Source organism: Perissodus microlepis, chromosome 19 (genome assembly GCF_051167445.1).
Source record: "Perissodus microlepis isolate ML-2025 ecotype Zambia chromosome 19, ASM5116744v1, whole genome shotgun sequence".
In the NCBI taxonomy this organism is placed as follows: Eukaryota; Metazoa; Chordata; class Actinopteri; order Cichliformes; family Cichlidae; genus Perissodus; species Perissodus microlepis.
Window position 1 is genome coordinate 17,753,263 of NC_140479.1, and position 16,911 is coordinate 17,770,173.

At 38.9% G+C, this 16,911-nt stretch overlaps 2 protein-coding genes across 4 annotated transcripts in view; one reads left to right on the forward strand and one right to left on the reverse strand.

The window, feature by feature from the left end:
* The window catches only part of fndc3ba (fibronectin type III domain containing 3Ba), a 92,050-nt gene extending 86,874 nt beyond the window's left edge, over positions 1–5,176 (forward strand). For all 3 annotated transcript variants that reach the window (XM_084915688.1, XM_084915689.1, XM_084915691.1), the window contains one exon: positions 600–5,176. In XM_084915688.1, coding sequence (XP_084771814.1) covers positions 600–911 — 312 coding nt within the window. In that variant the 3' untranslated portion in view covers positions 912–5,176. The remainder of the gene's footprint in view (positions 1–599) is intronic.
* Positions 5,177–8,485: 3,309 nt separating this feature from the next.
* ghsra (growth hormone secretagogue receptor a) lies at positions 8,486–11,660 on the reverse strand. Its single transcript, XM_084915484.1, has 2 exons — positions 9,846–11,660; positions 8,486–9,625 (listed from the first exon to the last, which is right to left on the reverse strand). Exons 1-2 carry the CDS (start codon positions 10,756–10,758, stop codon positions 9,312–9,314), a joined length of 1,227 nt encoding a protein of 408 aa, XP_084771610.1. The 5' UTR covers positions 10,759–11,660; the 3' UTR covers positions 8,486–9,311.
* Between the last annotated feature and the right edge of the window lie 5,251 nt (positions 11,661–16,911).

The window sequence follows — 16,911 nt, forward strand, 5'->3', positions numbered from 1 at the left end:
CCTAGGGAAACTGGCACTTTGCTCATCTGGAAAGACAACATCAATGCTGAAAGGTGTATATATAGGTTTTAGAGCAACATATGCTCCCATCCAGGAGACATCTTTTTAAGGGTAGTCATTAAAAAGATGTCTCCTGGACAGCTTCTTGTAGAAGAGTCTGGGTGCTGAACTGGCCTGCCTCTTCACCAGACCTTTCACCAGCTGAAAACGTCTGGCACATCATGAGAAACAAAATACACCAAAGAAGACCTTAATGAGGACTGTTGCACACCTAGAAACCTATCAAATAAGAATGATAGAAGAACATTCCTCTCTCAAAAATTGAGCAACAAATCTACTAAGTTGGTAAAAGAGGATTAAATGTTGCTACCATTAAATTCCAAATTTCTTAAACTTTTCACAGTTTAAACATCTAATTTGTTTTGTGTTTTTCTGTGTTCTTTGAATAAAATATGAGTTTACGTGAGCATGCATGTCTGTTTTCTAGCTAAAATGATTTCACTCAGGAGCATGTTATGCTTTTTAGTTGGATGAAAATCTGCATCTTTCTTATCCAAGTCAGCTGTAAAACTTTTTTCACCTCTTTCCTCCCTTCGAAGGTTTTCAAGGGAGAGGAGGGTGTGTTTCAAATCTCCGGTCTCCAGAGCAACACAGACTACCGTTTCCGTGTGGGTGCCTGCCGCCGTTGCCAGGATACGTGCCAGGAGCTGTGTGGACCACTGAGCCCTTCCTCTTTGTTCACGCTGCGTCGCCAGGAGGCAGCATCATCAGGAGAGCAGTGTGCCGTGGAAGCAGGCAAAGGAGCGGGCCTGATCTCGAGCGACGAGCGCTTTGCGGCGCTGATTGTGTGTGTGTTTGCAGGCTTCTCCATCCTCATGGCCTGCTTGCTACAGTACTTCTTCATGAAGTGAGGGAATTTTTAATTATAGGATAGAAAGAGAAAGCAAAATCGCAGAAAAAAAAACTTTAAAAAACATCTATGAAAGAACCGAATGAAATCAAAACAAACACTTGAGATGTACATCCAACGATATCTATGATTTTTTTTGGTTATTTTTTGATTCAGGCTTTTCCCACCTTGTTCCTGTTGTCTTTTGCCTTCACTCACTTTGGACTTTTTCCCTCTCCGTCTCTGTTGTCTTCATATCATTGTCCGTCTCATTTGTTAAGGATTTCTGTCGAGGGAAGCCTTGTCTGAGCTGTACCTCGTTTGGGAAAGAAAGCTGATAATCAAGCCTTAAAATAGCTGTTCGCAAAACAGTTGCTCTCCAGACTGACTTGCATGTTTTTATTTTGTATCTTTTTAAAACATATTCACTTAGAGAACATATATTTCTTGATGGTCATTGCCTTACTTTTTTGGTTTATTTTTCAGTGTTTAATTAGCATTTTTTTTGCTGTAGTCTTTATTCATTCAGCCATATTCCAGTGTAGGCCTTCAAAGCTTTAGTTGTTCTTACTTACCCAGTTTGTTACAACTCTACAGGCTGTCAGACATTTCACGCAATCTGCACCCGTTCTCACATGCAGACTGACAAATACCCAGTGCACAGACAAAGGTGCAGACTTACATGCATAACCATGCACACATATCCAATTACACTCATGCAATGACAATGAGAAAGACATTTCATCCTAAGAAGTAAATCACATATCTGCTTAGCTTTTTACATTCACTCATTCACTCTTTCAGCTACCAAAGTGATGCAATCCATGTATGGTTTAAGATGCTGCTATCCTTTGATTTTATTATATCTACAAAAGAATGGAAAACCAGTAATCTAATATATGAACTCTTTATATAGATATGTATATTATAGCAAATACTATGATGCTATAAATTGATGTAATATAAGTGATGGCAATGTAAGGTCTGAAGTACAGTGTAAAAGGGGGAATAGTGGACTCTAGGTGCTCATAGACAGCAGCTCTGAGGTCAGCTCAGCAGCTTGCACATTTAGTTGAAGGAGCCCTTAAACACTTGTCTTGGTTCAGAATATGAGCCCTTGAAGGTATTGGTTTGTGAGGCTTAAACTGGCTTTGGGGAGCCGGGCTGCGATTGTGATCGGCTGCAGCAGACAAGGAAAGGGCTGGGCTGAGCATATTTTGGGCCATTGGTCAGTTCTTCTTTAATCTACCATCTCAAATACCATTGCTCCAGCCTATTTATCTGTAGCTTTACTAGCGATATGTACATAGCTCCACAGACCCAGAGGTGCTAACAGTCTGCCAGCTAACCGGCCTTCTCAGAGCTGTATGGGTGTTAACTAGGAAAGCCATTAGGAGTTAGCTTGTGCTTTAGCCCCCACTAAGAATTAGCCAGCCAGAGCAATGCTAAAGCTGTTTCTCCTTCCGGCTAGCCTGTCAATTGATGCATTTAAAGTCTATTCTCCTCTTTTCTCATTTCCCACCCGTGATTATCTGTAATTACCCTTTTTGCTCTGGCCACTTTTCTCTTGCTTTCGATCCATCCCATCTGTCTGCCCATGCACTACTCTCACTTCCCCTCTCTTCTCTCTCTCTCTCTCTATTAAAAGGTGCTTTATTGATATGTAATCAGAGCAGTAGCAAGTCTGTGGTCTCTCCTCAGACGGACATGTTCTCTGAGGACTTGAACTAATGTTCACTAACCAAACAAGCCTTTGACAGGACACAACTCATCAGAACAGGGCATTCTAACACACATAACAGCCCCTCACCTCCCACCCAAGTCCCCAAAACCCTTTTTAACCCCAACCCGAAGCAACAAAGCCAAGGTACAACCCAATACAAGCCCCGATAATCCAAAGAAGCCACCCTGACCTGCGTAATTAATGTGTAACATGTTTGTCGGATGGGGTGCAGGGAGTAAAAGGGATTGGATGGGAGACGGAGGTAATGATTAGCTCTGATTGGCAGCCTGTAATGGACCTCAGGGATAAGGCCTCACAGAGGGGAGATCTAATCTTGTCATCCCTATTGCTGTCATCATGATAATTTATCATTTTAGCCTCTTTTCTTCTTTTTTTCTCTCTTCCTTCCCTTTGTTCTCTCATTTTTGATGCTGTATCTTGTGCTCTGTCTGTGCTGTGCCTTGCTCCTGTATGTGTCAGTAAGTAAAGTGGTTTACTAGCTTAAAAAACCTTTGCCAAAGTTGGTGGGAAAGTAAAGGTAGAGTTCTTTTCTAGGTTTTATTTATACTATATATTTGCATACAGTACTTTACATGCCAATTACAGTGCAATCTTCATTTATTTATTGTTAAAAGATTAAGAGACAAGTGTAGTTATATACTAATTTTTTCTTGTAGCATGTTTTTTTTTCTTTTGTTTTAATGGATGTATGTTAGATTGTATGATTAAGGCCAGCATTCCTTATCTCAGTAACCCTTTAAGTATTTTTCTTACAGCTGTTGGGAACCTGTAGCTCATCAGTCCATGAATTGCAGTTATCATTGCCGTTTCAAACATTTAACCAAATTGCCCATGTATTTTTTATTTTATTTTATTTTTTACATTTCCTGTTTTGGCTGTGCACAGGCGAGCAGTTCTTGAAACGCTTAGAGAAACATGTAGCAAGCCAGGTCTTATGGTCAATTCAAGTCATCTGTTTTGGGATAAACGTTGCTGCCTTTGGCTTTTGTTCTGATTAGTGTTATAATGAAGCTTCTGATATCTATTTTTACTGTTTTAATGCCAAAGTGCAAACTTTTTATGTCCACTAGTTGTTGCGTTTTGAATCGTCTAAAGGGTTCTGTGATGTTCTTCTGCAGCGACACAGCATTACGACTATTATCATTATTCTTTCTAAAGGAAAAAAAAAATTAACTTGATCTGTGATATTTCTTCTTTTCATATTATCTTTTATTGTTTTGTTTTGTAAAGCAAAATGTGCCATTATGAAATGTGTAGCCCCTTTCAGTGGAGTTTTTTTTTTCTGTTTTTTAATTTTTACACAACCTGATTTCACACTGAAAGGTAAAGAAAGCAAAAACAATCATACGATGGTTTCCGGCAGATGATGAAAATAATAATATTGATAAATCCTTTTTCAGGCTTGTGCTGGTATAACAGTAGTGAGCTTTTTTGTGTCCGTACATTGCTAAGAGATGATATACAGAGATATCTATAGAGCTATAGAAGAAGATGGTAAATTCATTATGACTAACAGAGTTGAAGCACTTTTTTATGCCAAGCATTAGGCTTGATGAGGTAAATATGAGCGATAGGAAACGCGATCCTTTGCTCTATTCCAAACTCTACTGCCAACACTGTCTGTTACTTTTATTGGCATTATTCTGTTATTGGCATCACTGTGACATTGGCATTACTGGGGCGCTCTCTGCAGAATGCACAGTGCAGCCACAAAGAAAGGAAAGTTTATAGGGAGTATGGTGCCTTTGTCTGATGTGTTCATTTTGTGTCTGCCTGTTGCATTGTAATTGACAGGTGACTTGTGAGGTGTCCTTTCCTTAAACTCCTGATGTTATGTTGCCCAACACTACCCCTTTTTAAGCCTTAATTCCCCAGTTGGAGAGCAGAGGTTTGCTTGGTGTATGGTCATTGTCAGGCCAGTTATGCTAGTGTTAAATAGTCCAAGGTTTGCACAGTGTTAACAAAAAGGCATTGTGTTTGTGGGCAGGGTACTCCCTTGATGTGCATTGTTGGGGTTTTTTTTTGCGTTTTTTCCCCCAAATACAGGTGATTTTATAGAACCCCAGCCTCCGTACTCACCACCCTGCAGGTCCTGTACATTTGGCGGGTATGTCAAGAGTGAGAGACAATGTTTTGCCCAGCAACCCCACGTCTGTGCCTTCTGATCAGTTTTTTTTTTTTTTTTAATGTTTTGTACATGTAGAGATTTTGACTGAGAGATTGGCGATTTGACAAACATACAGAGACTCACAGGTATTTAACTATTTTTTAAGTAAGACAAAAACAGAAACATATTTTTACCTCACAATTAAAAAATAAACATTCCAACGTTGTCATGGTCTACGAATTGAGGAAAAAAAGAAATTCATGCATTTCTTCTTGTATTGTAAATGTTAGACAATTTCATATGCATTATATAAAAGAAACTGCCATATCAATTTTAATGTATAGATTTTTGCAAATACTACCCTATGTATGTAAGACGTAACTGTATCGGTAGCGTATATATAATATATTTATGCCCAATAAATGTTTTAATTTTTTTCTGTCTTTAATTGCACTGTTTATTGAATGTCAACATTACGCTTCAACACAATGATGCTCTGCAGTTTGTTGGTTTGTTCTTGTTTTGGATAGGACTTCCCAAACCAGCTGAATACATCAATATATGGTGGCGAAACAAGTATAAACACACTTCTGACATTCTCTGTGGCAGTATTGACTTGTATCTTTCAGATTTAATAAGAGGGTCATTATTGTCATTTCATCTGCATCATCTTTGTGTACTGTTGTAAACATAGAGGACTGATAATCAATATTTATAATATTAGGGTTTAAATTAGAATTACTCAGCTGGAGAGCTCATCTTACGAGCACTGTAATTCATTTGAAATTTCACCGCAAATCATTAATATAATAGTTTTTGCCTTTAATTTGTCACTTGGGGTTCAAGGATTTGAGGTGAGCGTAAATGTGTGTCTGTGAAGGTTTGTCATGTTGAGATTTACTCTCTGGTGGCCTTAATACTGTTTAACCAGAAAGCTGTGACAAGACTAAATCACAGACTTTATGCCCTGCTGGCCCTGAAGGCAGCCGGACAGAAACTGCAGCACTGCAAGCTCAATATTCCTCAATCACAGGCAATCCAAGGGCATCAGAGGAACATTAGTCTTTTTGTCTTAAGAGGTAGAAACTGACCATAGATTACATTTATGAAAGAAAATCAAACATTTATTTTCCTAGTCAAACTACAAATCCTTTTTTTAAGTGCACTGTAGTAGCTTTTGTTGAACAATACCGTTCTATAGGTTAATATGGTATAAGTCTAGTGACTGGAAGTGGTAGGATTTCACTGTCGGGTGTTCCAGTTTTCACATTTTTGATGCAGGAACCTTTTTCCAAAGATTCCTGAGAAACAAAACCAAAAGTGTCACTTTGTGGCTTTCAAATGTTTGGGTCAAAATTGATAGCTTAATAATTAACAGTCCAGACTGCTAATACACTGATAGGGTTATGTACGTATTCCTCATGGGGAAAATCAACATTTCATATTCATTTCATGTTCAAAAGTCTATACTGAACTATTTAGACTTAAATTTTTAAGCAATTGTTTTTGTATTAACAAAAAACAGTGCAGGCTGGGGTTTTTTTTTTGTACAGACTGATGTTTATAATGATGCCTTTAATGTTTTCACTTGACTATCGAATTAAATGTAAAATTTAGCACAGACACAGGGTGCTTGTCCCAACCAGGATGAAGGAGATTGACAATAACTTTAGGTGCCACTAGTGTGGACACAGATGCCTAATCTTATTTGAACGAAAGCTTCTTGGAGGATTCTTTTTGTCATCATCAGGAGACTGATGAAAAAATATAGCTGAGTTTGTCCTGGTCTGAACCATCTGCACTATCCCATTCGCAGATGACTTCATTTTTGGTCCACCCCTGTGAGTGTACTTGTAAACAGTCAGTGTGTTGGTATACCAGCAAACATTAGCTTGTCTGAACTGGTATCAAAATAATAAAAAAAGGTGCTGCATTTTTAAAAATACTTATTTAATTCCGCTCTCATCCTAATTGTGTAATGTTAATTTATCCACACTCACAACCTTCATTTAAACAAGCTCTTGTGATTTCTGACTCACTGTTTGAGCCTCTTCTCTTTCACCTTGTGTTTTATTGTCCATTTCCACTGAGGCATTTCATGTGGACTTTCGTGTTTCAGATCTCTTCTTCTCTCCACCTTTCATCCACCCACTTCTCCTGTGAGTTACTAACTCAACTTTGAGTTTTAATTCCCTGTGAATCCTTCATTACCTTTCATAGTCATTATAATTTTCAATCTGCTGAACATTTTTGCACTCAAAGGCTTTTGCTGACTCCCCTGTAAGTGTTTTGATCAAGTACCTGAGGTAAATTTAGTGATGAATGAGTGCTTTTTTGAGGTCTGCTTCATATTGGCAGCACCTGCTGTCTTATAAGCTATCTAATGTGATAGAATGGAGCCTGGTGTCACCAAGAAAATCCTGTCAGCTGAGATGGGAGAGGCACATTGCAGTGTCCCTGTGGCCACTGTTAAACCCCTTTGAGGCCAACATTATATAGTGGGGTACTGCTGGGCCACATGGAGAAACGACTGCATACCCTATTGTTATCTTTTGTTATTTTTTAATGTGACTGAGAAGGTGTTTACTGGTGTTTGTTGGTTTAATAAGCCCGATTGCAGTTTGCATCTCATATCTGCTGAGGACAATTTTCTGACTGTCGAGTTGGTTACACAAAGAATATGAATACTGTGTACAAAAGAGGAGGAAACTTTTGTTTCTTTTACAAGACATTATCATAGACATACACATTAACTAAGTGAAGATAGTCACATAGATTAAAAAAAAAAAAAAAGCAATAAATTTTGACTGTTAATAAGTATGGATTGATAAAAGCATGTCATGTTATCAGTATATGGTCATAAACATTCATTTAACAGATACATTCTTCAAAAGTCATGAGGCCATGTTTTAAATCAAGGAAGCTGCTGTGGTGATTTGGACTGCGTAAACCACCTGAGTGTACTGCATTACAAAGCATCTATATACAAATTATAGCAAAGATCTTTTCAACAAGGCTCTTTACAAATCACTTTACAAAATGTACCACTTTTACATTTCCACCTGTTGTGTTATCTTACACAAGCTCAAAGGAAAATCTATTTTAAAACTTTCTTATACATTGTTGTAGCACTTCATCAGACTGGAGAACATTTAAAATCACTTTACATGCCATGATCTGCTGTTTAATCACTCATGAAGACTTTTCATCTTCCAGGCTTTAGTAAATTGTTAAATGAGAAAAAGAAGACACATATTATACAGTTTACATCGTGTGAGAACTCACTTCTCTCGTTTGTCAGTGGAAAACCATGTCTCCTAAAGATAAGTGTGAAGCCACGGGGTAGCTTACAGTGGAAGCTACTTGTATAGAAGTAGGACTAGTGAAAATGAATGTTTTTGTTGCCATAAATATGGCTGCAAAAAGCATGATTGCTATTGGTAAATTAGACAAATTTATAATAACGTTTTGTGTTTACAGCCACAGCAAAAGATAGCATTGTATGCTTAATCAGTGCAACATATGTAACTATAGCTGGTGACTGAAAACATGTGGATAACACTGCTGGAAAATGGTGCACAGTTCACATGGCCCAGAAAATGACTGCTAACATGTTTATTTATACATTAACAGGCAGCTTTCTTTGTGTATGCACCAGACCTAAACTTGCAGAGTCATAAGACCTGTAAAAACCTTTTGCGATGCTACCTTATAGGACCCCCCCCCCCCCCCCCACACCCCCTAATACACATTTCTGATGGTCCTACAGATTAAACAGTGCTGATCATTTAACAGTGAAATACATTCAACAAGATCAGAGACTGATACATATTTTGGAAATATAAATTGTCTCACAATCACAAAAAAAAGCAAAAGCTGTGCACCACAAAGATTCACAAGAATGACTCACCCCATTGATCCCAAACACAGCATTGATTTGAATATAAAAGTGCCCACTGGGAATTTTGACAACTTATAACGGTAACCCACGACATCTTCATGTAACGTGACTAAAAGCATACCCAAAAGCATGACACTTGGCCTGCATAGCACATGCAAAAATCTCTTCCACACACATGCACATACACACTGCACCTCTGCCTCTGTCTTAATGAGTACAGAGCAGTGCCACAAATTCTACAGTGCTTTCTTTGTCATCCAGAATATAAATGCAGTATAAGGCATTTGTAGATGTGCGTGACATTTATATGTGAGCACACAGGCGTGCGTGTCTGTTTTTGATTGATATCCTGTAAGCATTTCAGGCCAGTGACTTTTGCACTTCACCAGTTTTGCTTTTCAATTGTTTTCTATGAATAGTGTGTGGCACTTGTTGAAATAACCGAACAAGACAAGTAACTGAGCAAATTGTATTTAAAAGAAAGCGTTTTATGCATATGGAGCGTTTATGGCTCGTGCTTTTTTAATCATCCTTTTTGATTCCAGTCAAATAAAGGCAAGTGCTCACCACAATTTTGCATCGCCCTGACAGAAATTATGGCCTTTACGTGAGTAATGTAGATCCACGACTAATAGCTTTATTCATTACGCCAGCCATTTAGGCCATGCATTCAAAAGCTGATTGTAGACTCTGTCCAGCCGTTTGAGCCATCTCCCTTCACAGTGCTCGCTGTGCGACCCCGTGGCGGAAGGCTGTCGGTTAGGCCGAAGAGGCGCGCCGCTGCACCCCGGTATTTCCACGACATGGTGTTATAGAGGATGGGATTGATGGCAGCACTCAAGTAAAAGAGAACCACTGACACCAAGCTACAGTACTCGGATAACAACGACAGCAACGGGGAAGGAGCATCCAGAGAGCGGAACTGCAAGTAGCGACCCACATGGAAAGGCAACCAACACAGGACAAAGGCCAGCACAACAACCACTTTTGGAAGAAAAAAACATAAAAAGGAGCAGGGGTTAGTCAAAGGAGATGCTGATTAACCTTTTCTCCCTAAACATATATATCTTTATTTGGAAATTTGAACTGATATCACTTTAATATGAACACAGTTTAAAGCCCTAAGGTGTCTTTCATGTGTCGACAACTCAAACTCGAATCATGTAAGAACTTTTTGCATAATTTGCGCGTTCTGGAAACTTACCCAGCATCTTTATGGTCTGCCTGTTGCTCTTGTCCCTGTGAGACACGCGGTTGCTCATGTTCGTCTCTCGGTGCCTTTGCCACAGCCGACGGCCTATCAGGCCGTACAGCACTGTCAGACAGAACACGGGCATGAAGAAGAAAACGGAGCTCAGCCACACCATGGCCCCCATCAGACCGGATTGCACAGCATAGTGCGTCATCTTACACTCTCGGGTGTCCTCAGCCTCCAGGAATAAGTTAGACTCATTCATCCACGAACTGAAGTTTTGTGGCCCCATGGTGTCCTGCTCTACTCCCACCATGACAAACACAGGGCCTGCGCTCAAAAGCGACACTGTCCATAACAGACAAATCAAGGCTCGTACGCGCCTCTTGGTTACCAGAGCCTTGGCGCGCAATGGGAAACAGATCGCCAGGTAGCGCTCTACTGACAGGGCGGTGATGCTGAGGATGGTGGAGTAAGTGCTTGATTCTGACACAAACTGAAAGAGTTTGCAGAGCGCGTCTCCAAAGCGCCAGGGCCTGTATCTCCACATGCGGTAGAGGTCAAGTGGCATGCAAAGGAAAATGAGTAGATCGGATACCGCCATGCTGCACAGGTACAGATTAGTGGTCGTACGCATGTCCCGGTACTTGCTGACCACCAAAATGGTCATAACATTCCCGGCCACCCCTATCAGAAACAGCAGTGTGCAGGCGACGGTGATGGCCGTTAGGAGAGGAATTGAATAATAATTGAGAGGGGGCGGGGAAGGGTCAGCTTTGCTTATATTGTTGGTCTCCTCCCAGGTGCAGTTATGGTGGAGGCACTCCAGTTGGCTGGGCCAGGAGGGCATTGTTGCCTCTGGGTTATTCTCCCGGCCGCACCTGACCCTGACTGCTGATGTCACCCTGGATCTGGGACTCCTCATGCCCCTCGATGCCGCACTCACCTGCGTTATTCATTGTTTGATTTCCGGAGTTAAGAAAAACGTGTAACGGAGGAGATCAGGCGTGAACACAAGTAATATCCTTAGTGGTGCAAGCAATCCTGTGTAGCCTAACACTTCTTTACTTTGAAGATCAAACACGAAATCGACGGTGTTGAACAGACTATAACAGAAATATGAGGCCATCTCAGATCGATCCGAATTATCCACTCCATCTTCATAACGCACACTAAAGTGTTCCAAAAGTACCTGAAGAGTAGGAGTGATGGTTACAAAATGCATTACATCCGGATATTCGCAAGTTATAAATCGCCAGCCGAAATTTTTGGGGATGTGTACTCCAATAAAAACGGATATGACAGAAAATAAAAACAGATCTAGTATTTAAAAATCTAATATTTAAGCGCATCTTATCTTCTCCATCTTTAAAAAAAATATTTGTGAAACCCACCAGAAGCCTGAGGTCCTTCATGCGCTAAGAAGCCCCAAAGAGTCCCCATCAGCGGCAGCAAGTCCCCGCGTTTGCACAAAATAAAGAGCAAAATATTGGATCGGTTGACGAGTTGCATCTGGCAGCATGTGATGGTGAGTCAGACTTAGGGTCATAATGATGCGGCAGCAGCAAAAAACATCTGTCCTGCAAATGACAGTGGCGCTCAAACTCAGCCAAACACAAACGGGCAAATAACAACTAGCGTGAAAACAATCACTGTCTGACGGAAGGGAGACAGTTTAATAAAACTCACAAACACCACGAAAGAACGATGCATTGTCAATGGAATAAAAAATCTAAGAGTCCAAATGGTCAAAGAAAAAATATCAGTCAAGAAAAAAATCCACCTTAACACCAGACTTCTGTTCTGCTCCTGTGTGGATCATGATTCCCGGTGCGCAAAACATCTTACCCAAGTGAAGTGGTTGTGTTGTGGGGGTCTGCTCTGAGTGTGATGCTGCAACACCACCTACCGGTACTGTTACAGTGATTGGTAGCGGTTTCAGCATTTTAAGCAATTATGCCTTTTGTGTTTACCACCAGCCAATGAGAAAGAGTATTCCTCATTAGCATTTGGAGAATAATTCGACTCTCTCTCTGTTTTATGATGTATTGGACCGAGAAGACAAGGAAAGTCAGGCACAGGTTAGTCCATAAAAACAAACTTGGTTAAATTATACAAAAAATAAAATAAAATAAATAAAAATAAAATAAATATTGGGCCCATAAAAGAGGTCAAAGTAACAGAACTCTACTCAAAAGCTGGCAACAAACACTGACCTACCTAAATGAGACAAAAGGGAAACTTAAATAGTGGCTCATCAGCCCACAAAGACACAAAAAGGGTTAGAACGCGCCAAAACCTAACTGAAACTAACATAATAAATTCCATTTCCCACCCATGATCCAGAGTTGTCGTGTGATCCAATTTTCAAGTCTCCACATAGGTTTTCCACCTCTTAGCTCATCAACCAAGAGCCTGGAAGCAGCTGCTGCTGAGGTCTCAAATTGTCATGCGCCCTAGAAATATGGATTATAATGAATGACCCCTTTGCACAAAGCAGAAAAAGACACTTTCTTTTCTGGTTGCCCATTACCTATTTAACTTTCACAATATATCATATTTGCCCTAAGAACTGGCACGATAATTGGCCATTCTGCCTTAAATTAAAATGCAAAAAACAAAACAAAAACGCAGGTAACACTAACAGAATAATTGATAACCATCTTGTGCATTTTCAGATTGCCATTAAAAATATACCCCCTGATATGTTCAGTGCTGTATAAACATTCTCTAGTTTGGACAACAATGTACATTATACCATTTCCCACAACGAAATAACACCTATTTCGTCATTGAAATGTTCAGAATCTAAGAATACATGAATTTGAATAAACATGTGTTACTTTACAACAATCTCACCTACAAACCTACTTTGCAAAAACAATTTAAAGCTTATAGTTAATTGCTACTTCTTAAATGGTTAAGAAAATAGATGGATAGATAAATAAATAATATTTCGCAGTTTACTATATTCAGTTAGATATAGGAAACAAGTAATTTGTAAACCATTGCATTCTGTCTTTATTTATTTATTTTGGGTTGTAGATCAATATACACTATGAATGGACTTCAAGTTGCCAAATCACATTTGTATAAGTTGTCTATCGGAACCAAAATTACCTCCAAACTTGTGGGGCTTGTCACAAAAAGCCCAACAACATAACTTCCCCTTCAACATGTGATAATTTCTGGGCACGTTCTGGCATCTCTGCTCTACTAACTAACAATGGAGTGTGTAAGTCAGCAGTATAAGAAATGCAGTGAGTGAATGTATGTGTGCAAACGCCCAAAAAGGTGGATGGAAGGCAGACCAATCACCACAGTGCAGCTTTTCCGGCCCCGGCCCCACTGAACTGGTTGGTCTAAACTAATTACATAATTACTCTACTAGGGTAGGTTAGGATTGCCTCGATAAGAGTGAGAGGCTTATCACCATTTTTAATGACATATAATTAAGATATATCAGATTATTTTCCTTTTGTCTTAAGCGAAAACAAAAATAAAATGGCAAAAATCACACCTTTGACTGGCAGCATAGTTCTGTTTTTCCTGCACGGATGAGATTCTCATGTTTCAATTGCTGTTATCTCTCTGCCCTTTGCTCAGTGCTTACCAGCTGACACCGTTTATGACCACTGAATTATGATGTGTGTGTGTTTAAGCGAGGAGACGAAGCCGGTTAGTTAGAAATGACTTGAGAAAGACTGATCTTGCTGTCGTTAGATTTCGGGACAGCCGTGCTTCGAAGGTTTCCGGTATGTATCTGTCATCATTTGATATAGATGTGTGTACAGGCCATTGGTTGCGTGTGTTTACACATGCAAGTGTGTATTTGTACAATGGTCTAAAGCACAACTTTAGACATTTGTACTGCACAGTCAAACGTCGTGGTTTGGTGTGCCCATAACAACTGAAGTAATGCCAAATAACAGACTGACTCACTATTTACATGGACAAAATTGGATTGTTTCTAAGACAACACGAGTTAACAGCAAAACTGGTTGTATTACCTGTTATGTCATGTTTTTATTTTAGTGTCGGGATCGGTTTAATTTCTCAGATGCGTTTCTTTTTAGTAGTATTGAAATGTGTGTTATTTATTTAGAAAAAGACAGTTCTCATCTATTTTTATTTGGAAATGAAGCACATTTATCATCCTTCATGTGTCAAGTGCACGTGGTAAATGTGGTAAAGGTTTGTGGTTACATTTTTATCTGCAATGTTAACTGAGAAAGTGTTTCCAGGGTGTGGTCGATTTCAGGTTAAAGTCCCTATCAAACCCATAATATACACTCTCGATTAATACACTTGTGTCAAGCCAGCCTCCAATTCGAGACTTGCAGTCAAGCCAGCCTCCAGTTTGTTTTACGTTCCCTGTGTATTCAAAGTATTACGGGAATGGATGTGGAAACCGGATTTCAAAATAAAAGCCAACTTCGAGTGAATTAACAGATATGTTAAGAACATAATAACAAATAATTTAGGCTTTTTTTTTTTTTTTACAAACTCTAATGTTAGATCTATATGACACAGCCTTGTACCCTAATTGTGCCCTGTCACTATCAAGGCCATCTTATTTTGGATTTCAAAGTAAAAGCCCTGTGAATCTTCATTTTTGAACTACTCTTTCAATGACTTCATAATGCTCTTAAAGGCAAAATTCGTATTTCCAAATACTATTTGAACTTTATATCAACACTTTCCAACCACAGTCTTTTTCACAGTGATACCATATCAATATCAAGTCAGTCTGATTTTCCTTTTCATAGTAATGGCCCTTTGAAATTGCCGATATTTGACTTAATCTTCTAACGATTCAAAATGCTCTAAAATGAAAAATTCTTGTTTCCACAGGGTAAGTCCACTTTAGATCAACAGTATACAGCCCCACAGTGATACCATATCAATATCAAGTCATTCTGATTATGCCTTCCAAAATAAAAGACTTTTCAAATTGTCCATAATTGACCTACCTTTCAGTGATTTCAAAATGCTCTAAAATGGAAAATTCCTGTTTCCACAGGGTAATTCCACTCCAGATCAACAGTATACAGCCCCACAGTGATACCATATCAATATCACGTCATTCTGATTTTGCCTTCAAAAATAAAAGAATTTTCAAATTGCCCATATCTGACTTGCTCCTGGAACAATTTCAAAATGCTCTAAAATGGAAAATTCCTGTTTCCACAGAGTAATTCCACTTTAGATCAACAGTATACAGCCCCACAGTGATACCATATCAATATCACGTCATTCTGATTATGCCTTCCAAAGTAAAAGCCTTTTCAAATTGTCCACAATTGACCGAACTTTCAGTGATTTCAAAATGCTCTAAAATGGAAAATTCCTGTTTCCACAGGGTCATTCCACCTTAGATCAACAGTATACAGCCCCACAGTGATACCATATCAATATCAAGTCATTCTGATTATGCCTTCCAAAATAAAAGACTTTTCAAATTGTCCATAATTGACCTACCTTTCAGTGATTTCAAAATGCTCTAAAATGGAAAATTCCTGTTTCCACAGGGTAATTCCACTCCAGATCAACAGTATACAGCCCCACAGTGATACCATATCAATATCAAGTCATTCTGATTATGCCTTCCAAAATAAAAGACTTTTCAAATTGTCCATAATTGACCTACCTTTCAGTGATTTCAAAATGCTCTAAAATGGAAAATTCCTGTTTCCACAGGGTAATTCCACTCCAGATCAACAGTATACAGCCCCACAGTGATACCATATCAATATCACGTCATTCTGATTTTGCCTTCAAAAATAAAAGAATTTTCAAACTGCCCATATCTGACTTGCTCCTGGAACAATTTCAAAATGCTCTAAAATGGAAAATTCCTGTTTCCACAGAGTAATTCCACTTTAGATCAACAGTATACAGCCCCACAGTGATACCATATCAATATCACGTCATTCTGATTATGCCTTCCAAAGTAAAAGCCTTTTCAAATTGTCCACAATTGACCGAACTTTCAGTGATTTCAAAATGCTCTAAAATGGAAAATTCCTGTTTCCACAGAGTAATTCCACCTTAGATCAACAGTATACAGCCCCACAGTGATACCATATCAATATCACGTCATTCTGATTATGCCTTCCAAAGTAAAAGCCTTTTCAAATTGTCCACAATTGACCGAACTTTCAGTGATTTCAAAATGCTCTAAAATGGAAAATTCCTGTTTCCACAGGTTAAGTCCACCTTAGATCAACAGTATACAGCCCCACAGTGATACCATATCAATATCAAGTCATTCTGATTATGCCTTCCAAAATAAAAGACTTTTCAAATTGTCCATAATTGACCTACCTTTCAGTGATTTCAAAATGCTCTAAAATGGAAAATTCCTGTTTCCACAGGGTAATTCCACTCCAGATCAACAGTATACAGCCCCACAGTGATACCATATCAATATCACGTCATTCTGATTTTGCTTTCAAAAATAAAAGCCCTTTCAAATTGTCCATAATTGACCTAACTTTCAGTGATTTCAAAATGCTCTAAAATGGAAAATTCTTGTTTCCACAGGGTCATTCCACCTTAGATCAACAGTATACAGCCCCACAGTGATACCATATCAATATCAAGTCATTCTGATTATGCCTTCAAAAATAAAAGACTTTTCAAATTGTCCATAATTGACCTACCTTTCAGTGATTTCAAAATGCTCTAAAATGGAAAATTCCTGTTTCCACAGGGTCATTCCACCTTAGATCAACAGTATACAGCCCCACAGTGATACCATATCAATATCAAGTCATTCTGATTTTGCCTTCCAAAGTAAAAGCCTTTTCAAATTGTCCACAATTGACCTAACTTTCAGTGATTTCAAAATGCTCTAAAATGGAAAATTCTTGTTTCCACAGGGTCATTCCACCTTAGATCAACAGTATACAGCCCCACAGTGATACCATATCAATATCAAGTCATTCTGATTATGCCTTCCAAAATAAAAGACTTTTCAAATTGTCCATAATTGACCTACCTTTCAGTGATTTCAAAATGCTCTAAAATGGAAAATTCCTGTTTCCACAGGGTAATTCCACTTTAGATCAACAGT

What these genes read in the sequence shown, in the direction of transcription:
- ghsra (XM_084915484.1), bottom strand. Translation starts at nt 10,758, where the DNA reads ATGAGGAGTCCCAGATCCAGGGTGACATCAGCAGTCAGGGTCAGGTGC. An exon ending in GCAGACCATAAAGATGCTGG is followed by an intron (nt 9,626 to 9,845) that starts GTAAGTTTCCAG and finishes TTCTTCCAAAAG; the next exon opens with TGGTTGTTGTGCTGGCCTTT.